We start from the raw sequence: 23,311 nt of genomic DNA, 5'->3' as shown, positions 1-23,311 counted from the left end.
AAGTGATGAAACAGTTTTAAAACTTACACATGTCGAAAGTAGACAGAAGGGAACTAATGCAATAACTGGAGCAATTTTAACAACTTTAACGGTCGATTCACAACATTAAATGACTTCCACACATAGCAAAGGTTACTATTTAGTTATCGCAATATCCGCAATACCCCTGTATTAAGTTTAGGCTAAAGAATTGGGCAAGAGCCAATTTTCCCTAAAACCCTTTAAACTTGACATTGTGTGACCAGTTTCTTTGCCAAGTAACTAATTACTCTTACATTCAGGTAACTGAGTTACTAACGCAATTACTTTTTGGGAGAAGCATGGCACTGTTTTGTCACTGCCACGATCAGGAAGAAAACGCAAGCTATCACCTGCTGCTGAGAGAAAATTGGTCAGGAGGGTGAAGATTCAACCGAGAATCCCCAAAAAGCAGATCTGCCAAGAATTAGAAGCTGCTGGAACACAGGTGTCAGTGTCCACAGTCAAGCGTGTTTCGCATCTCCATGGACTGAGAGGCTGCTGTGCAAGAAGGAAGCCCTTGCTCCAAAAGCGGCACCTTAAGACTCGACTGAAGTTTGCTGCTGATCACATGGACAAAGATAAGACCTTCTGGAGGAAAGTTCTGTGGTCAGACAAAACAAAAATCGAGCTGTTTGGCCACAATGCCCAGCAATATGTTTGGAGGAGAAAAGGTGAGGCCTTTAACCCCAAGTACACCATGCCTACCGTCAAGCACGGTGGTGGTAGTATTATGCTGTGGGGCTGTTTTGCTACCAATGGAACTGGTGCTTTACAGAGAGTAAATGGGATAATGAAGAAGGAGGATTACCTTCAAATTCTTCAAGATAACCTAATGTCATCAGCCCGAAGATTGGGTCTTGGGCGCAGTTGGGTGTTCCAACAGGACAATGACCCCAAACACACATCAAAAGTGGTAATGGAATGGCTAAATCAGGCTAGAATTAAGGTTTTCGAATGGCCTTCCCAAAGTCCTGACTTAAACGCCATTGAGAACTTGTGGACAATGCTGAAGAAACAAGTCCATGTCAGAAAGCCATCAAATTTTACTGAACTGCACCAATTCTGTTAAGAGGAGTGGTCAAAGATTCAACCAGAAGCCAGAAGCTTGTGGATGGCTACCAAAAGCGCCTAATTGAAGTGAAAATGGCTAAGGGACATGTTACGAAATATTAGCGCTGCTGTATGTATATTTTTGACCCAGCAGATTTGATCACTTTTTTCTGTTCACCCATAATAAAGTCATAAAAGAACCAAACTTCATGAATGTTTTTTGTGACAAAGAAGTATCTTTTCCAATCACTCTATCAGAGAAAAATCAGAGTTGTAGAAATAACTGGAAACTCAAGAGAGCCATGACATTATGTTCTTCACAAGTGTATGTAAACTTTTGACCACAACTGTATTTTTTTATCCATATTTGCTCCTCTCCTTTCTTTCGTCGTCATTGCTTACTATGTTAATCAAGGCAGATTTGATTGATTTGTATTGAAAACTGTTGTACCTAATTTTTGGTTTCGTGAGAGTATGATGTAAAAAATGCCTTAACTCTCCAGAGAGTTACTGCGCCACCACTAAAGTAATAGCTCGGCTTTCACAAAAAGCGAGAGCGGGCGACGCAGTTGGCGGCAGGGGAATTATGACAAGTGGCCCCCGGACGCGGAGGCATTAGTCATGTGTCTGGCTAGAATGATAAACCATGACAGATATAAATGAGTTGGCGTCGGCAAGCAGTCCCCGCAAACCGCAAGAGGTTAACAAGTTGACTCCTGACCCCGGTCTCGCTCACCACTACAATATGATGAACAGCGTGGCCTTGGTGGTTCAGGACATGAATGTTACGCTATCGGTTGCTTATTTTGAGAGCTATTCAATTAGGAGTTATGCCTTTCATAGTATTGTACTGTGCCAGCCACAGAATCGACGATAATGGTATTAAACTCTCCTACATTAGAATCAAGGTCATTGCCAACTAGTGCGATGTAGGCCATTTTATTTCTACATATAAATATGCTACGATATAATACATTTTTAATTCTTTGGTGAAAAACTATGCAACAGGTATGACTCCTTTTCTGCCAATTTATTTTTGAACTAGGGCTGTCAAACGATTAAAATTTTTAATCGAGTTAATCGCAGCTTAAAGATTAATTAATCGTAATTAATCGCAATTCAAACCATCTCTCAAATATGTCATATTTTTCAGTAAATTATTGTTGGAGTGGAAAGATAAGATGAGACGGATATATACATTCAACATACTGTACATAAGTACTGTATTTGTTTATTATAACAATTAGAGATGTCCCGATCGATCGGGATGCCGATCACGTCGTTTTCAAAGTATTGGAATCGGCAAAAAAATATCGGACATGCCTTTTTTTAACACATATATATATATATATATTTTAAATTAAATCGTTTTCTAATTGTATTTAACGTTACAGACATAATGTGTTACACTCTTCCAGAGTCTTTAGTTTAAGCTTAAGGTAGGGTTATCAAATTTATCGCGTTAACGGTGAGAATGAATATTGTCAACATTTATCACGTTACAATATTTAACGCTATTAACGCATGCGCTGCACGACCCACTCACGCGTTGCGTTCAGTCTATAATGGCGCCGTTTTACCCATACAGTATATAGAGCTAAAAGGCAGCGTAAAATGAGTAGAGTGAATTTTGGCAGCCCTTGGAGCCTTTTTTTAAATGGCTAAAGCCTTCCAATCCCTCTCCCAATGATTAGAATAATCGTGGGTTGCAATGTGGGGAAGAAAGGTAGTAGTTGATCTTTACACCTTATGTTATTTCCCAACGCAGAGAAGATATATCAATTGGTACCACGACGCACAGTCATGGTTGCACTTCCCATCATGCATTTGGGCAGAACAGTTAAATGGCTACAGTATCATTTACTGAAAGCTCAACAAATACACTAGATGGCAATATTTAGTCACAATATACAAAGTCACATTTATCCTTTAAGAATTACAAGTCTTTCTATCTGTGGATCCCTCTCACAGAAAGAATGTTAATAATGTAAATACCATCTTCAGGATTTATTGTCATAATAAACAAATACAGTACTTATGTACCGTATGTTGAATGTATATATTCGACCGAGTTTTATTCATTTTTTTCTTTATGCATTGCCAAAATGTATATGATTGGGGAAAATTATCGGGAATGATTGGAATTGAATCGGGAGCAAAAAAAAAAAAAAGCAATCGGATCGGGAAATATCGGGATCGGCAGATACTCAAACTAAAATGATCGGGATCGGATTGGGAGCAAAACAACATGATCGGAACAACCCTAATAACAATAAATCCACAAGATGGCATTAACATTATTAACATTCTTTCTGTGAAAGGGATCCTCAGATAGAAAGACTTGTAACTCTTAAAAGATTAGAAGATTAAAAGATTAATGTGAGTACAGGTTATAGTAATTTTATATTAAAACCCCTCTGTATGTTTTCGTTTTAATAAAATTTGTAAAATTTTCAATAAAAAAATAAACTAATAGCTCGCCGTTGTGGAAGGTAGTGATTGAAATACACCACAAGGTGTCAAGGGACCACGAGGTGTCAAGTGGTGTCAAGGTGTTTAAATTAATTAGAGAGCTAGCCAAGTTTTTCTAGTGCGTTTCACCCCTCGACTGACGCCGTAGTTTCCGGGTTCAATGTACCTTACGTTCATTTGAGTGTTGACTTCACAACGTACGAGACCTCTGTATTGTGACTAAATATTGCCATCTAGTGTATTTGTTGAGCTAAAAGAAATGTTTCAATAGAGTTTGACCAAAGTCTGAGTATTATTTTGCACAGCTAGTTTGACTGGGAATGCCAGTTCTCTTTGAATTGAGTGCTTGTCTTTTTGTGAACATTGTTTTTTTTTTTTTTGAGAGATAGGAATATTGTTTTTGTTGTGCTTTCAGTAAATGATATTGTAGCGACTTAACTGTTCTGCCCAAATGCATGATGGGAAGTTGGGCAACCATGACTGTCAGTGGTGGCTGCAAATGGTATATCTTCTCTGCGTTGTGTTCTACACAGGGTGCTAAGGAAAAGATCATCTCCTGTCATTCTTCCCCATGTCGCTCGCCACAATAGTTATTATTGATGTGGAAGAGATGCCAAATCTTATGCCAATAAATAGCGCGGCCCCAATGAATGCCTGTGTCCAATCCACTCGCTTGTCTCTGTCTCTTAGCTCTCAATATTCATAAAACGGCACCATTGTAGTCTGTTTGCGGCAATTCATGAGTGGATCGTTCCGCACATGCGTTAAATATTTTGACGTGATTATTTAATAAATTAATTACCGCCCGTTAACGCAATAAATTTGATAGCCCTATTTTGAACTAGACATCAAACTGACGTGCCACAAATGTTAAATGAAACGAAAGTGCTGCAACCAGAACTATCCAGTATAAACAGAAGCAGCACAGTAGCACACATATTTTTGCTTAAATGTAACGATATCTAATTACCTACTATTAGGATTGTCCCCATCGTGTATTTTTGCACCTGAGTCCGAGTTACCTGATTTTGAGATACCGATACAGAGTCCTGAATTGATACAGAAAAAAAAGTGTTGTTAAAAAAAAAAAAAAAACGTCATTTTAAACATTTTACTGTCCCACTGAATTATTTTTAAACAAGAACAATTTAGCAAAATGCTTGTCTTTATCAAATGCTTCATTGACTGAGTCCACTCAAATCCACTCACGCTGCTGAGAAAGTCTCACAGCACACTATCGCTAGTGTTTAACGGGTTTAACGAGCTCATAAATTCGTCGCCTTTCAAGTTAGCACTCCCAAGCTGCTTTGGCAAAATCAAAGCTTTCAAAGCTGTCACTCATCGTTAACTTTAACAAGCAGCTGCTTGGTGAGCAAGAAAAGCAGCAAGAGGGAGAGATAGACCATTTCCACACCTTACAGGGTTTTTTAAAACCGAGGATCCTGCCCTAATACGTCGGGAAAAAATAATTACGTCCACACCAGCGCGTTTGTCGGGAAAAAAAGCTTCCACAGCCAACCGCATTCATTCATTAAATACATCTCTTTACATCTTTAGATACATTCATAACAATGCGCGAAAAACAATGGCCCGTAATACGCTCATCCTTCGAATGCGTTCAATATGAAGCACCGCAAGAGTTTCTGGATAAATGGAAGCAAAGAGGTACCTAATTTACTCCGAATAAAAGCATTGGTCTCATGTGTTACGTAGGGACGAAGTTTGTCGCATTCAGTGACGTTTCCACAGGTAAATCTTCAGTCCACATGATGGCGCCACAAATGCAGAATTCGCACATCTTCACTTTGGACGCAGTTTTAAAAAATCCTAGTTTAAATGTGCGTGTGGATGACAGGCCAAACGGTAGAAAAAGTTGTTCTTTTAGCCAAATAACCTGCTTCATGTAGACATGGCCTTGGAGGCTGTGCGAGCATAATGCAGATAAGAAAATATATTTTTTTAATTGAAAACCCAAACCTGATCCTTTTAACCCAATTCCGGTCCTCTGAAGAATGGCGCGATTGGCCAGATATCCGATCACGTGATCGAATCCGGGCATGTACTTTTACTTGTTATTAATGGTTTGGACTTTTAGGATTTCCATGATTTTAAATTAGCTTAGTATCATAAAATAACTAATTAATTATGATACTGGAACGAATTGTGTTGTCCGTCTTCTTTGTGGAATTTTATGTGTGGTTATTTTGAATTGTCTAGGAGAGCCAATTAGGGACATCTTGTGGATTTACAGAATCCTAAAATGTAGCAAGTCATTGCAAATTGGGCGCCATCTGCTGTCCAAAATGTGAATTGCAGTAAGAGGTCAATTTTTGGCGATAATGTCGATAGAAATTTAAAATTTTGATTTAAAAGTTTATATTGTTTTGATCTTCATTTTCAGCACTATTGCTTACAGCTTCACATATCGTCGTTGTCAGACAGATCCTAAGTAACTGAATAGGGCAGTTAAAAAAACACAACAACAACAACAACAAAGGAAGTATCCACTGGTTTCCAAAACCAACATTTCATATTGCTAAAGTAAACTGCGCGCACAATTTATGGAACGACAACTACGTAGGTCTAGCTAAATTATTCTAGCTAGCTCGTAGCGTTCTTTTGTCGTAGCATTCATGCATTCAATAAACAGAATTAGTTAAACATTGCTCTCTGTTTTTTTATTTTTTTGTTAACATAAAAAAAGAAAGACAAGCATTGCCCAATATATTGAAATGCGCCTTTGCCGTATTGGGTCATATACGCTTTAAGCCGTAATACCCAGGCCTACTCATAGTCAGGCTGAATCACTATCGGAAGTGTTTTAAATTAAAAAATGAATAAATAAATCAAATGAAAATTTATATCATCTTATGTCATTGATAAAGAACCAGGAAGTACCCTGTTGACTAATGGATAGATTACAACATTAGACACAATTTTTGATTCACTCATCAGACTTACCGTATTGGCCCGAATATAAGACGGTGTTTTTTGCATTGAAATAAGACTGAAAAAGTGGGGGTCGTCTTATATTCCCGGTCTAGACGTTATACCCATTCACGATGCTAGATGGCGCCAGATATAGTTGAAGCGATGTTCTGTCATGACAGATCTCAGCTACTCTCAAGTTTAACCAGTTTGCGTTATTTTATTGCAATGTTTTTCCTTATTCAGATTTGTTTCAAGATTTTGTTTCAGTTAGTTAGACTTCACTTTGATGGTTAATGCAGTTATTGCATTTTTGTTGTTTTATCACAATAGATTGATTTATTTACATTTAAAAAAACCAGAGGCCATTCATTTACGAATGTGATTGCACTTTAGTTTACATATTTAAATGTTCAGATATTAAGATTTGAATGAGGCAAAATGAAATTCTTTTTGTCTCAAATATATTGTTATAATCATTTGCTTCAGATGTATTGTAGTTATTTTCTGTATAAAAATTTATTTGGTGTTCAAAAAGTATTTTTTTCAAACTTGAGTCTTGAAAAAGAGGGGGTCGTCTTATAATCAGGGCCGTCTTATATTCGGGCCAATATGGTATTTAAAAATTATTTACAAATTTCATTCAGTGACTTTTCTATAAAAGCTCGTTTGGTGACAGATTGAACAAAAATTTAGCAAAAACATTAAATGATTGTGTTACATAATTAACTGCAGGAACATCACCCTCCACTGACTGGGAGGCAGAGTGAGCGAGGTTATCATCAGACAGACATATGAAGCCGAACACAGAGCAGCCGGGGGCTCGCTGTTAACCACCAACTTCAAAAGACTGGCAAACGCAGACGTTCCGAATGCATCCGTCACGAGCGGGAAAGTGGGTCAATTCACAACTCCCTGCTGGTGTTTTTTTAAGGGAGAGTATAAGAAGTAACATTTTAGAAGGATAAATGTCTCCTGTGAACCACATAATTTCTCAGATACCTCTTGTTACGATTTAGAAAGGCGAAGCTCAAATCGGAGAACACCATATGAATTCTGAATTTTTAGAACGAACAGAATAGAAGACTAAAGCTCTGAATACTCCTTGAATCCCTTTGGGGACGTGAGTTTTAACCATCAGCAACAGCCGTAATGCTTTACATATTGTGGATGTTCTTTCTTTTGAAATCTGCCTTAACCTGTTCTTCTGTATTGACAGATCATAATGATCATAAGCGGATTTTAAAGGGGGGCCAGGCCCCCTGGTGGCCGAAAAGGGTCATTGCATGAAATTGACTTTCTTATATATACACTAGTATATAAAAGTTGTAAAGCAATAAAACTGCAACAAAAATGAATTAAATGAAAAAAAAAAAAAAATTATAATTGTTCAAAATTATTTTTCGAAGAGATCATGTGACTAGCACCTTAGACGGTCATTTGCTTTGCATGTCATTTTGCATGTACAAAAAAAAAAAATAGGGGTGGGCAATTTTATTTTTGAAATGATTTTTTTTTCTTTAATTAAAAAGATTTTTTTTTGAATGAAGCAGCTTTTTTTGGGGGGATTGAATGATTTTGAATCAAATGTCCTACCCATAATATGGCCCAAACACAAAAAGGATTACTTCAATCAAAGAAAACTTTTTCAATGAAAAATTAACTGTTCAAATGCAAATTTTTCAATCTCAAATATTTTTTCGCATTCAAAAACGTTTTCTCTGATTGAATTTTTTTCTTCAGAGATTTTTCTTTTTGAAAATATATATTTTTTGAAGCAACTTATTTTTTGATTGAATTATAAAGACAAAAACGTCTTAGCCGGCATGGAGGGTCTTAAGGATAGGGGATACCCAGGACTTGAACTGCATCTATTCATCTTTGTTGCTTCATTTCTAATTGTGTATCATATTGCCTCTGTAAAGCCCTTTGAGACTTCTGTTGTGATTGAGGGCTATACAAATAAAATTGAATTGAATTGAATTAGCCAAGATGTGGCCCAAACACAAACCGACATTACTTCAATCAAAAAAACAAAAACTTGACTCCAATGAAAAAAAAAAAAAAAAAAAAAAAATTAAAGAAAATTAGCTTTCACATGCATTTTGTTGAGTTAATATATTTTTGCATTCAAACACTTTTTCTTTTTTGGTTGAAGCGACTTTATTGAAAATATATATTTTTATTGAAGCAATTTTTTTTGGGATTGAATAATAAAGACACAACTCTACCTCCATATGGTTCCGCCCAGGGGATACAATTTTTGGCTGGGGTAACTACATTGGCATGACCCTGGCGGGCGTACCATATTCAATGGATGACGATTTTGGCGAAAAGTATTGCCGAAGCAGCCTGATTTAGAATTCCCCTTTAGAATGATGGGAAACAAAAAAACGCTCTTTGTCAACTTATTATAAATATTCTTGTAAGTTTTATTGCTGACACTGCGTTTCGGGGTCATCAACATGTTGTGCCCCCCCTCCCCCAACAGTCAAACTCCACCTATGCATCAAATCCCGATACTGTCAAACGAACTCGGCTAGATGCATGCTACCATATAGCAAATTGTGGATATCGTTTGCTAGTGAAGTTGGAAATTTCTGATGTCTTATCCAAAAGAATAAGGAACGGATCACCACTTGTGTTCCTACTTGGAAAACCGAGTCTGATGATGTGTGTTAAACCAAAAGTCACGTTTATCATCAATTGTTCAAAAGCGAAATGAATGTTTACATATCTTGTGTCCATGTATGTTACGAGTACCCCTGGTGGTCAGGGGCCGCGGCGTAACATAAGACGGCAGGTGTGCAATGAGGAGGCAGTGACAAGTCAAAATTGCAAATAAAAAGTTTATTTAACAGAAAAGAAACAATGGACACAGAGCACACAAACATTTACCCAACCCCCTGCACTATGCAGCAAACACCAAATAAACAGTTCAAAAACCCCAACTAAACCTAGAACCCAAAACAACCCCCAAACTAAAACACTACAGTGACAGGCACCTATTGTGCCCCAAAATACATGGGTGGTGTTGCCGCTCTATCTAATGGACTAATACAGAGAGTTGGTACCTACGTGAGGTGGGAGACACGATGTAGACCTGCAGGTGTCTAACTAAAGTCCCTACCTCTGTGCTCTGCGCCAACCTAAAGAAAAAGACAAAAGAGACCATTAATAAACAAGTGGCAGAAAGTAAACTTCACAAACAGAATCAAAGGCAAAACATAACAGGCTTCAACAAACCAAGACAACCAAAGTGAGAGCTGCCACCGCCTCTCCTGAACCAAGCAAACAATTCAACTTATATAGTGGCAGGACGAACAGATGATTGGATGATGAACTAATGAGGAAGTGGTTCCAGCTGTGGAGGCCTTCTGTGATCACACAGGTGGAAACTACTGAACAAAAAAAAATGCAGGTGAAAACCAACATAAACCAGTATAAAGTGAAAGGAAAAATACATACCTGAACAAAAGGAAAAATTACTCCCCATCCGTAACACTCCCCCCCTAAAATATCAACTTCCAGTTGATAAACAGGCCTATCCGGAATAGCCCATCCATCCAATGCATGCGAAATTTCAGAAGGGTAGCACAGCAACAGAGAAGTAACCAAAACCGGCACGTACCAAAAACAAAGATGCCATCATAAATAAAAACCCTGCTACTGACCACACCGAGACAGGGCATCCGCGAACCCCTTGTCGACACCTCTCCCACGCAAAGTGCCGAGCCACTGTATCAACACAGTCGTCAGACAATGATGAACCTGTTCCAGGTAACAAGACCAGTACCTGGTCACCCGGCCCAAACGAACGACAGACGGCGGTCTTATACCGTTTTTTCATGTCGCTCCGCACTCCCGACAAACACTCCTTGGCCAAACTACATACGCTGCGTAGCAGCTCACGAAACCGGCTCACATAACTGAGGATTCGATGTGTGAGACAATGTTGTTAACACCTGCTCAAAAACACCAGGAAGGAAACTGGTACCCTGATCAGTCTGTACCAATTTCAGCAGCCCAAAAGTAGAAAAGAACTTGATCAGAGCCTTGACTACAGACTGCGATGTTATTTTTCCCCGAGTGGTATGGCTTCAGGATATCTTGTCGCTACACACATCATAGTGAGTAAATATTGATTACCCCTCTTCGTCATGGGTAGCGGGCCGACGCAATCGACAAGGATATGTTCGAATGCTTCGCCCAGCACAGGGATAGGCTGTAGGAGGGGCTGGTTTAAGCACCTGACTCGGATTCCCCACCACTTGGCACGTATGGCAATACTGCACAACATCTTTTTTCAAACCTGGCCAGAAAAAAATGTCCCAATACGCGATCGTACGTTTTTGTCACCCCCAAATGACCCGCCCATGCATTTTCATGAGCCAACGACAAGACTGCATGGCGGTAACGTACAGGGACAGTCACTTGAACAATGCAAAAATCTGTGTCCAACCGAGACTTCCACTTTCTTAAAAGCAACCCGTCCTCCATAAAATACTTCGCATCCTTATTCATTAGGTCATGCGGGTGCTGAACAGCCTCAAAACATTTGGTTAGACTGGCGTCAGATTTTTGCGCAGCAATAAGGTCATCGCGAGTCATTTTTAAAGAAACTACATCAAACGCTGATCCTTCTAACACAGACTCATTAGTCGTACTCCTCTCGGGGTTAACCAATCCGGCCGCCAAACAGGTGTTCGAGAAATCGACCTCAGTACCCAGCTTTTTCGCTTGTGCACGAGTGACGACGAAGACCGGAAACACATCAGGGTACGCCTGCCCCAATTCGTCTGGTTGCGACTCAGGTTGCTGCACGACTTCCAACACCAATGTGACCTTACCACCAGCGATGTCGTTCCCCAACAGAAAAGTGACGCCTGGCATCGGCAATGATGGGCGAACCCCAACCGAAAACGTGCCTGCCAAGAGATCACAAGACAAGTTTACACAGTGTAAAGGTACAGAGAGGTACTCCATTCCAATTCCTTGGACCAATACACTCGAGCCACATGAAGACTCTTCATTAAAAGGCAATACATCACTCAAGATAAAAGATTGTGCTGCTCCGGTGTCACGAAGGATGCGAACCGAGCACTTTTCGCCCGAGCCTATAGAAACACAACCGTCGAGCATAAAAGGTTCGTAAGAGGAACCCCCACCTTTATGTACTCGAACCGGTTCAGAGCGCACAGCGCATAACCCAATCGGGGAAGATTCAGCCTTACAATTATTTCTTCGCTCTGGACAGTTGGCTATCAAATGATCATTTTTATGACAAAGAAAACAGCGACGTTCCGCCGAAGTAGGTGGCGACGCCCGTCCTGACTGAGACCGGCTTTTAAAACTCAATTTACTTTTGTCCCGTTTCTCAAAGTCATTTTTCTCAACGTGCTGTCGGTGAGTAATCACATACTCATCTATCGAAACAGCCGCCTCGGACACATTAGTGACCTTCTGCTCATTTAAATAAGTAGCCAACCGATCCGATAGACTATTTTTAAAATCCTCCATCAAAATTAAATCACAAAGAGACTTAAAATCCGTGACTTCACTCGCCTTTAACCAACGATTGAACAGAGTCTGCTTCTCACTAGCAAACTCGACAAAGATTTTTTCCGGGGCCTTCCTGTGAACACGGAAACGCTGTCTATACGCTTCAGGAACGAGGCTATACGAACGCAGGACAGTCTCTTTTAATGTAGCATAAACCATGCTATCCCTCAGAGGCATTTTGTTCATCACATCGCGAGCTTTCCCAATCAACTTGCTCTGTAGCAAGGGCGCCCACGCCTCTGGTGGCCATTTAAAAGCCGTGGCTATTCTTTCGAAGGTATCAAAATACTCGTCCACCTCCGACTCACGGAATTCGGGGACGAGACCAATCTGCCGACTAGCGTCAAATGGCTTATGTGATGAGTTATCACCCTGAGTTGCGACCAAATGAGTTCCGGACGTTACATCAAGCCTTTTCATTTCCAGTTCCAATTCCTTCAATCGGACAGCATTTCTAGCCTCGAGTTCCAATTTATACATGGCCTGCTGATGTTTGTACTCGAGCTCACGGTCCCTCTCCTCTTTCTCAAGCTTCAAACGAGCTAAGCGAACCCTTAACCGAGGGGACGAACCGGCTCCATCTAAAGAGGACCTACGGCTAGTGGGAGGAGTCACTCCTCACACCCCGAAAAACGGGAGGAATCACCTCCTGAGAATCCAAATGACCCTCAAACCCCTCAATAGACACGCCCTCCTTGACCAGCAAATCAACGACCGACGCCTTCAGCTGAGCCCAAGATTTGGACATGGGAAGCTCAACTCCAAAATGCGCACCGATCGCACAAAAATCTGCTTTTCTGAATTGGTCCAATTGCCCCACTGTGAGACCCGCCAAGAAATCCTCAACACTAAAGCCTGTGGCCATTATCTACCAGGGCGCGCAGGGAATTACCAAAAAGTTAAATAAACAAAACTCGCAATCCGACCGCCACTGCACACCAACACACCTGCCGCCTCCGCGGAACCACAAAGATCCCGGACGAGCCCCCAAATGTTACGAGTACCCCTGGTGGTCAGGGGCCGCGGCGTAACATAAGACGGCAGGTGTGCAATGAGGAGGCAGTGACAAGTCAAAATTGCAAATAAAAAGTTTATTTAACAGAAAAGAAACAATGGACACAGAGCACACAAACATTTACCCAACCCCCTGCACTATGCAGCAAACACCAAATAAACAGTTCAAAAACCCCAACTAAACCTAGAACCCAAAACAACCCCCAAACTAAAACACTACAGTGACAGGCACCTATTGTGCCCCAAAATACATGGGTGGTGTTGCCGCTCTATCTAATGGACTAATACAGAGAGTTGGTACCTACGTGAGGTGGGAGACACGATGTAGACCTGCAGGTGTCTAACTAAAGTCCCTACCTCTGTGCTCTGCGCCAACCTAAAGAAAAAGACAAAAGAGACCATTAATAAACAAGTGGCAGAAAGTAAACTTCACAAACAGAATCAAAGGCAAAACATAACAGGCTTCAACAAACCAAGACAACCAAAGTGAGAGCTGCCACCGCCTCTCCTGAACCAAGCAAACAATTCAACTTATATAGTGGCAGGACGAACAGATGATTGGATGATGAACTAATGAGGAAGTGGTTCCAGCTGTGGAGGCCTTCTGTGATCACACAGGTGGAAACTACTGAACAAAAGAAAAAATGCAGGTGAAAACCAACATAAACCAGTATAAAGTGAAAGGAAAAACATACATACCTGAACAAAAGGAAAAATTACTCCCCATCCGTAACAATGTACAGTATACAGTGGGCCAAATAAGTATTTAGTCAACCACTAATTTTGCAAGTTCTCCCACTTGAAAATATTAGAGAGGCCTGTAATTGTCAACATGGGTAAATCTTAACCGTGAGAGACAGAATGTGGGGGGGGGGACAGAAAATCACAGTTTGATTTTTAAAGAATTTATTTGCAAATCATGGTGGAAAATAAGTATTTGGTCAATACCAAAAGTTCATCTCAATACTTTGTTATGTACCCTTTGTTGGCAATAACAGAGGCCAAATGTTTTCTGTAACTCTTCACAAGATTTTCACACACTGTTGCTGGTATTTTGGCCCATTCCTCCATGCACATCTTCTCTAGAGCAGTGATGTTTTCGGGCTGTCGTTGGGCAACACAGACTTTCAACTCCCTCCACAGATTTTCTATGGGGTTGAGATCTGGAGATTGGCTAGGCCACTCCAGGACCTTGAATTGCTTCTTACGAAGCCATTCCTTTGTTGCCCTGGCTGTGTGTTTGGGATCATTGTCATGCTGAAAGACCAAGCCACGTCTCATCTTCAATGTCCTTGCTGATGGAAGGAGATCTCCACTCAAAATCTCTCGATACATGGCCCCATTCATTCTTTCCTTTACACAGATCAGTCGTTCTGGTCCCTTTGCTGAAAAACAGCCACAAAGCATGATGTTTCCACCCCCATGTTTCACAGTGGGTATGGTGTTCTTCGGATGCAATTCAGTATTCTTTCTCCTCCAAACACAAGAACCTGTGTTTCTACCAAAAAGTTCTATTTTGGTTTCATCTGACCATAACACATTCTGCCAGTCCTCTTCTGGATCATCCAAATGCTCTCTGACGAACCGCAGACGGGCCTGGACGTGTACTGGCTTCAGCAGTGGGACACGTCTGGCAGTGCAGGATTTGAGTCCCTGGTGGCGCATTGTGTTACTGATAGTAGCCTTTGTTACTGTGGTCCCAGCTCTCTGTAGGTCATTCACTAGGTCCCCCCGTGTGGTTCTGGGATTGTTGCTCACCGTTCTTGTTATCATTTTGACGCCACAGGGTGAGATCTTACATGGAGCCCCAGATCGAGAGAGATTATCTGTGGTCCTGTATGTCTTCCATTTTCTAATAATTGCTCCCACAATTGATTTCTTTACACCAAGTGTCTTACCTATTGCAGATTCAGTCTTCCCAGCCTGGTGCAGGTCTACAATTTTGTCTCTGGTGTCCTTCGATAGCTCTTTGGCCTTGGCCATAGTGGAGTTCGGAGTGTGACTGACTGAGATTGTGGACAGGTGTCTTTTATACCGATAATGAGTTAAAACAGGTACAATTAATACAGGTAAGGAGTGGAGCCTCGTTAGACCTCGTTAGAAGAAGTTAGACTTCTTTGACAGCCAGAAATCTTGCTTGTTTGTCGATGATCGAATACTTATTTTCTACTCTAATTTGGAAATAAATTATTTAAAAATCAAACAATGTGATTTTCTGGTTTTTTTCCCACATTCTGTCTCATGGTTGAGGTTTACCCATGTTGACAAATACAGCTTCTCCAATCTTTTCAAGTAGGAGAACTTGCACAGTTGGTGGTTGACTAAATACTTATTTGCCCCACTGTAACTTGCTGTTTACTGTCACGGCTCAATCTCAAATCATTTAATCACATGAGATTAATGTGAAAATTACTGTGCGTTTTAGCTTAAAGGCGTGAGAAGTGCACACTGTATCTATTGTAACAGTGATAGCGCCAGACTTCCGTAGACTTATACTGGACCCGGAGGTGAATACTGAGGGTTTGCTTTACAGCCTACTGAGTGTCTCGTACACTCAGAGGCACACAAAAGACAGGCGAGAGGCGCAGTTCAGCTTTATGAGGATGGTGATTGGTTTTTGTTAGAGTTGTGAGCACAAATCTAAGTGACATATTGTGGTTTTAAATTGAATAATAAGGGGAGTTAGTCGAGCCCTGGTGCTTGGAGACTTTTCTCTCAATAATGTCCTTAATTGCTTTAAGTGAAAAAAATGGCGGCTCTAGCTCGGTGAGCGTTCTCTGATGATGAAGTGACGCCATTATATCAGTGTTATCGCTCGGCGCGTCTGGTGACAAAAATAGCTAGTCTGGAAATGTGCGATATATTTTTTCCTCTATATCAAACGAGCCGTTGATGCATGAATCAATTACGACTTTTGCTTTGAGGTGCTTTTCAGCCCTTTTCCTCAGTGGACACGGTCGTAAATCTTACCGCTGCTCAACTGGGTCTTTAGAATTCTATTAGCTGTGTATGTCCAATAAGAGTCTCGCCACCTCTACATGTCCTCGTTATCGGCTCTGGTCTGATCTGCACCTCCTCTTACTTTTTACGTCCGAATAAAACGAGCGATTCATTTGCCCGTTTCTAATGATGTATATTACTTTAACGGCTTTGGTATGTAAAAAGCAGGACCACGTTTTACGCCATGTGTGCATAGCGCAGTATTTTCACAGCTAATGAAAACAAAGACGACTAATCCATCATAACCACATTGCAAGTCGTTAATGGTGCCTCAAGGGAGGGACTGTTGGAAAACCACCCAAGAGGGATCTGACATCATTCTTTATTTTCATGTCTTTCGCGATCATTGACAGTGACAGTCATTGTATGCATGAGAACAGTAATCACAGAGACGAAGGTAAGATCAATACTTTGGGAGTCGAAACTGAAATGAGACCAAGACAAAGACAAGCAAAGGCCGAGAGAAGAAACTCGCCAAGACCATGAGTTTTAGCAGTCGAGACCAAGACTGAGATAAGAAGAGATTAACACCGGACCAAAACTCACTGAAACCAAGACGTTTGGCCTAGGGCTGTCAAATGATTAAAATTTTTAATCGAGTTAATTACAGCCTAAAAATTAATTAATCGTAATTAATCGCAATTAATCACAATTCAAACCATCTATAAAATATGCCATATTTTTCTGTAAATTATTGTTGAAACGGAAAGATAAGACACAAGATCGATATATATATATTCAACATGCGGTACATAAGGACTGTATTTGTTTATTATGACAATAAATCAACAAGATGGCATTAACATTATTAACATTCTGTTAAAGCAATCCATGGATAGAAAGACTTGTAGTTCCTTAAAGATAAATGTTAGTACAAGTTATAGAAATTTTATATTAAAACCCCTCTTCATGTTTTCGTTTTAATAAAATTTGTAAATGTTTCAATCAAAAAATAAACTTGTAGCCTGCCATTGTTGATGTCAATAATTACTTACACAATGCTCATGGGTGCTGAAGCCTATAAAATCAGTCGCACCCAAGCGCCAACAGAGGGCAGCAAAACTCCACAAAACACAATTAACAAGTGGGCATTTCACTATACTGTCATTTAAATCTGTCTGAGCGGGGCATGTGCGTTAATTGCGTCAAATATTTTAACGTGATTAATTTAAAAAATTAATTACCGCCCGTTAACGCGTTAATTTTGACAGCCCTAGTTTGGCTGTCTAGACAAGAAGAAGACTAAAACAAACTGAGACAAGACCAGATCTTAATGAACCTAAGACTTTGGGGAGTTAAGATCAACGAAAAACTATAAACCTTCAGAATCTGGTCTTGAGACTGACCACATAGACCAGGGGTCCCCAAACTTGGTCCGTCCCCTTGAACATAAACCCCCCCCCAAAAAAACATGTTTTTTTTCCCCCTCAATCGTGTTATTTATTTCCTGGCTTTTTTTCTGTGAAGAACTTACAGCCACATTTTTCTGTAAATTATTGTTGGAATGGAAAGATAAGACACAAGACGGATATATATATTCAGCATACAGTAAATAAATAATAATAAATCAACAAGATAGCAATAACATTATTAACTGTTAAAGCGATCCATGGATAGAAAGACTTGTAGTTCTTAAAAGATAAATGTTAGTACAAGTTACAGAAATTGTATATTAAAACCCCTCGTAATGTTTTCGTTTTAATAAAATTTGTAAAACTTTCAATCCAAAAAAAAAACTAGTAGCTCGCCATTGTTGATGTCAATAATTACACAATGGTGCTGAAACCCATAAAATCAGTTGCACCCAAGCGCCAGCAGAGGGCGACAAAACACCCAAAAAAACACAAGTAACCAGTGCACATGACACTGTGCTGTCATTTTAATCTGTTTAAGCGGGGCATGTGCGTTAAATGCGTCAAATATTTTTACGGGATTAATTTTTAAAAATTAATTACCGCCCGTTAACGCGATAATTTTGACAGCCCTATATATTATACTGTATTATATGGTTATTATTATTATTTTTTAAATTCTATTTACTTTTGTTCTGTGAAGAATCCAGAAAGGGTTATTTGATTGTGGCTTTCTGAAAAACAATATTTTTTTACATTTAGGCACTCCTGTTATTATTATTATTATTATTATTATTATTATTATTATAACCCGCATCTACACTTTTTGCTGGGGATGGGACATTAATAAGACCAAACAAATTATTGAATGGGGGTCAGGGCCACATTTCTCATGCATAGGAACCTTATTATTTGATAGGTGAAATTATCAAAATGAAAAGAAATATAAATGAATCTGTGTTAACTTATACTAAATTTTATGTGAATCAATGTTCGATTCAAACCTTTGTGTTCCAGAACTACTAAAGAAACATTTTGAACTGCAAGTCCCTGTATTTAAAAAAAAATGGGGAGCTCTCCAAGAAAGCGTCTACTTCTGGGGGACAAAGTATTGTAATATAAAAGTGTTTTGAGAAAAAGAATTACGAAAAAAAAATCTGATATCAAAGGACTGATCTACATCTGTGGCATCCTAGACTACCCCAAGACTCGAACCAAAGTACTCTCATGATATTCTGGTGTGTGATTTCATTTTACAGATTTTTTTTTTCTATGTCAGTTCATGACCCCAAGACTCAAACTCAAGTATTGTAATTAGGGCTGTCAAACGATTAAAATGTTGAATCGAGTTAATTACAGCTTAAAAATTAATTAATTGTAATTAATCGCAATTCAAACCATCTATAAAATATGCCATATTTTTCTGTAAATTATTGTTGGAATGGAAAGATAAGACACAAGACGGATATATACATTCAACATACAGTACATAAGTACTGTATTAGTTTATTATAACAATAAATCAACAAAATGGCATTAACATTATTAACATTCTCTTAAAGCGATCCATGGATAGAAAGACTTGTAGTTCTTAAAAGATAAATGTTAGTACAAGTTATAGAAATTTTATATTAAAACCCCTCAATGTTTTCGTTTTAATAAAATTTTGTAAAATGTTCAATCAAAAAATAAACTAGTAGCCCGCCATTGTTGATGTCAATAATTACACAATGCTCATGGGTGCTTAAACCCATAAAATCAGTCGTAACCAAGCGCCAGCAGAGGGCTTCAAAACTCCAAAAAACACAAGTAACAAGTTGGTATTGCACTGTACTGTCATTTAAATCTGTTTGAGCGGGGCATGTGCGTTAATTGCGTCAAATAGTTTAAAGTGATTAGTTTTAAAAATTAATTACCGCCCGTTACAGCGATAACTTTGACAGCCCTAATTGTAATGTAAATTGTTTTGGGAAAAAGAATGATAAAAAAAAAAATCTAAGACATCCAAGGACCGATCTACATCTGAGGCACCCTACACTATCCCAAGACTCAAACCAAAGTACTCTCATGATATTCTGATGTGTGAGTTCATTTTATAGATATTTTTTCCATATCAGTTCATGTTCATGTCAGTGTCCCTCTGAAGTGGACCCATTTTTGGGACTTGCACTCTGAAGCAATCGCGTTGTATTATTGTAATGCACATAATGCAAACAATGATCCAAATGAGGGACGGCTAGCTTGACTTTGTTGTTCCTTGTGGAAGCTGACTTGACCGCAGCAATTTTGCAAGTTAGCAAGTTCACACAGATTAATGCTATGCTAACTCTGATGCAGGTCAGACTTTTAGTAACACACAAATTGATGTCTTTTTACATTACTTACAGTGGCTTGTGCTGGCTGAAAAAAACTTTTAATATCCCTCATCTTCGAAGGGGGTGGAGGAGGTGGCATGTTGAATTTCTGTTGGCGGGTTGAGTCTGCGTGTGCGTCTGCGTGTGTGTAGCTGGGGGGGTGTCAAGTCATCAGCAAATCAAACGTGCGTTTTAGGGGGGGGAAAAATGGACCGGCACATTCAGCAAGTGAAAAAGGATAAATGTAAGTCTGATGATAATGAAAAGAACATGTCGAAAGACAATCTAAATTACCCATATAACTGAACTCATTATAAATGGAAATAAGGTGGCTTAAAAGTTGGTGGGTACAATTTAAGCATCCTGAAAAGTTGGTAGTTTTATGTCCCTACCCTCCCTATGCAAACCTACACCCTTGGATAGGACGTCTGCACCTGTCAATGGCACTGAAACACCGTTCCCTGACATGTTACCCACTAATTCCTGTCTGCTATTTCCGGAAGGCTGGAGTGAACGTTCTGCTGCAGGACGTCGACGGAAACGTCGCGCTGGACTATGCCACAGAGGGAAGCGAAAGTCGCTATATTCTGCAAAAGCACCTGGAAGAAAATGGTATTGCCGACTTTTATTTCACTTTTTTCCTCACCTATGAATGAACGTGCTTCTCCATCCATCTGAAAAAATCGAATTTGGCCCTTACCCATAAGCAATTAGTCTTGAATGTATGCCTAAGGTATTAAAGTACATTAATGCAGTGTTTTTTGGTATTAACCATGCCCCCAGGGCTTAATCTGGTTGGACATATGTACAGTATGTTATGACCCTCCATAGGACTACCTTAAAGCTATAAGAGACCACAAAGTGTTGGAGAGCTCAGTGTAGCCTTCACACAAAAACTGTGTGTCTTGTGCAATGAGTCTCAGCCATTTACAGTAATTTATGGCTACTTCAGTGTGCTTTTGTGCCAGGCCCTGAAGTCATCACATCCCTTCCGCAGTCTGCATCCCCCCACCACTACAAGCAGCATGCAACACATGGCGTGCTGGGTTTCTGTTGCTATGGAAACGAGGCTTTCTTGCATTTTCCCACATTTCCAGGGGGGTCACTGCCATTGGAGTGTATTTTCTTGCGTTATACTGGTATTCTATACTTTGATCAGAATTTAAATATCTCTTTGCGTGCATAAATAGTCTACGGAAGTGGAAGACAGTGATCCCTCGTTTTTCACAGTTAATGGGGACAAGAACCCACAGTGATAAATGAAAAACCTCCCCCAATTTTTTTTTTTTTTTGTGTTCAATGTATTTATTCAGATTTAGCATTGGAAAGATACATATAAGACATGTTTTTTCACTTTTTCCCCCACAAAGTACAATAAAAAAAAACTTATGGATCTCTCTTTTTTTTGAAGCACTTCAAATGTAATAATTATGTTTTAAACATGTTACTGTCCCACCAAATTATTTTTAAGCAAGAATTAAGTAGAAAAATGCTTGTCTTTATTAAATGCTTCATTGAGCGAGTCCACTCAAATCCGCTCAAGCTGCTTACTTACACACAATGAGTTGCCACAGCAACTGTTTAACAAGTTAAACGATGATTGACGCATGCGGTGCTTTGAAGTTAGCGTCTCTGGTAAGATCAATCCTTAACTGTCTGTCAATCATAGTTAACTTTAATAAGTAACTCCAGCTATAAAATACCGCATTTATTTATTTATTTATTTATTTATTTTTATTGAAAAAAAAATCCGCGATGGACTGAGGGCGCGATGGTCGAAGCACGAGGTAGCGAGGGATCACTGTCGGGCCAAAAACGGTTGAAAGGATTCTCACTTTTAAATGCGAATTTTGAATTTTTTTTTTTTTCAGAATTATTTGTAGTGTGAATCCTGAAATTTTTTTAAATGAGAATTCTGACTTGTGAGAACAAAGTATTCTAACATTAAAGAAGATGCCATGTCAGTATTTTTAATATATATTTTTTGATAAAATTAATGTATAAAACGTTAAAAAAAACAGAATTCATAAAATCAAAACAAATATTAACAAAATTACACTCTGATTGTAGCTCCCGAACTACAACCGACGTTGATATATTTTTGTCAAAGTATTCAATCATTGCCTACCATTAACAACGATAGATCTCCAATTCATTGAAACTGTGAGGACTGACTGTGAATGCTGATCTTTCAATGTCAGTGACGATGCTAGACGTCCAGTCCATTTTGACTGAGAGAGGTGAATGAACTAATGTTCATTTGCCCTCCCATTCAAAATGGACTGGACGTCTAGAGTTGTCAATAGCAGCCAATGAATACCTTAACGTGTTTTAATAATAACTTGTGAAGTAAAAAAATCGAGTCATGCTGCCCCTTTTTTGGTTAGTACATTTCGTAACTGTGAAAGAAATTTTATTCATGCTTATAAAACATATAACCAGGGGTGAAAGTGGCTAGAATTTCTTGCCGGAACTCCCCGACGTGAAGGTCGCCACAGAGCCAGAATTTTTTATTTATTTATTTTTCACTTTTTGGGGGTGGGTGTGTTTGTGTGTGTGTGTGTGTGTGTGGTTCAAACCTCTTAAACTACTGAAATGCAAAGAAAACTGTTTTAGCACAGTTATTTCTATAAGACATACAAAAACTGATTTTCATTCAAAATTGTATTTTTGTCAATGATTTAATGATTTGCAAAATAAAAGTTAACAAAAACAGCAATAACCCCAACCTCCATCTCCTAATTTTATTTTCTCTCATTTCGTCACACACTAAATGCCAATTCTCAATTTTAACTACTTAAGAACATAGGATGTATATTGAAATTGAAATTAATGTAAACATTTACTTTTTTTTTTTTTTTTAATAATAAAGATATAAGTAACATACATTCAGAAAAATAAGTATAGATTATATTATGCAGAGTGAAGTAGAATATATTTTGAAGATCGCGCAAACATTGGCTTTTTTAAATAATAAGGAAATGAATAAGTAGCCTAACATAAATGAACAAATATAAGTCCAAACTGCACATTGACAGCTAAGATGATCTGAACCTCCCCATCAGAGCAAATAAAACTAAATATGATAATAAGCCTCCTCAACTCTTTTGTTGCACTTAAAGATTTGATCCATTTTATGTTGCATTGCCCTTTTTCTCGCATCAATTCAACCTTTTTTTTTTTTTTTTGCTGTTCCAGAAAACATGCACATTTGAACCAATCAGAGCTAACTATCTCTGCTGATCACATGTCAGCCAATTCAACGGATGAATGAGTCCAGGCATTTTGCTTTTCTGCGTGCATTCAAACATTGACGTGACTCATAATCGTCAAACTCAGATAACTGTAGCAGCTGGGAAAACTTCCATGCCGTCCGTGGAATGAAATAAATAACAAATATTGGTGGAAACTGATTACGCTACACAAGCACTTTATTATGCTTGTTGTTAACACTTGTGTATGCAAATCTGATGTCGGTAGATTGTTTTCTTCTTGGAGATGAAATGCATGTGTGGCAGCTTAGCATTTTTTTTCCCCTTACGTTTTGACAGTTGCCGT

General features: G+C 39.0%; 1 protein-coding gene across 5 annotated transcripts in view; it reads left to right on the top strand.

The window, feature by feature from the left end:
- myo16 (myosin XVI) overlaps positions 1-23,311 on the top strand; it is a 269,930-nt gene that overhangs the window by 83,600 nt on the left and 163,019 nt on the right. For all 5 annotated transcript variants that reach the window (XR_009066237.1, XM_057851442.1, XM_057851443.1 and 2 more), the window contains exon 5: positions 20,257-20,365. Coding sequence is in view for 4 of the 5 variants with exons in the window: in XM_057851442.1 (XP_057707425.1) it covers positions 20,257-20,365 (109 nt within the window). In the remaining variant the exon portion in view is untranslated. The remainder of the gene's footprint in view (positions 1-20,256; positions 20,366-23,311) is intronic.

The sequence above is a fragment of the Corythoichthys intestinalis genome, chromosome 12 (assembly GCF_030265065.1).
Source record: "Corythoichthys intestinalis isolate RoL2023-P3 chromosome 12, ASM3026506v1, whole genome shotgun sequence".
In the NCBI taxonomy this organism is placed as follows: domain Eukaryota; kingdom Metazoa; phylum Chordata; class Actinopteri; order Syngnathiformes; family Syngnathidae; genus Corythoichthys; species Corythoichthys intestinalis.
Note: the sequence above shows the minus strand (reverse complement) of the source record. Positions and strands in the feature narration are given on the sequence as shown.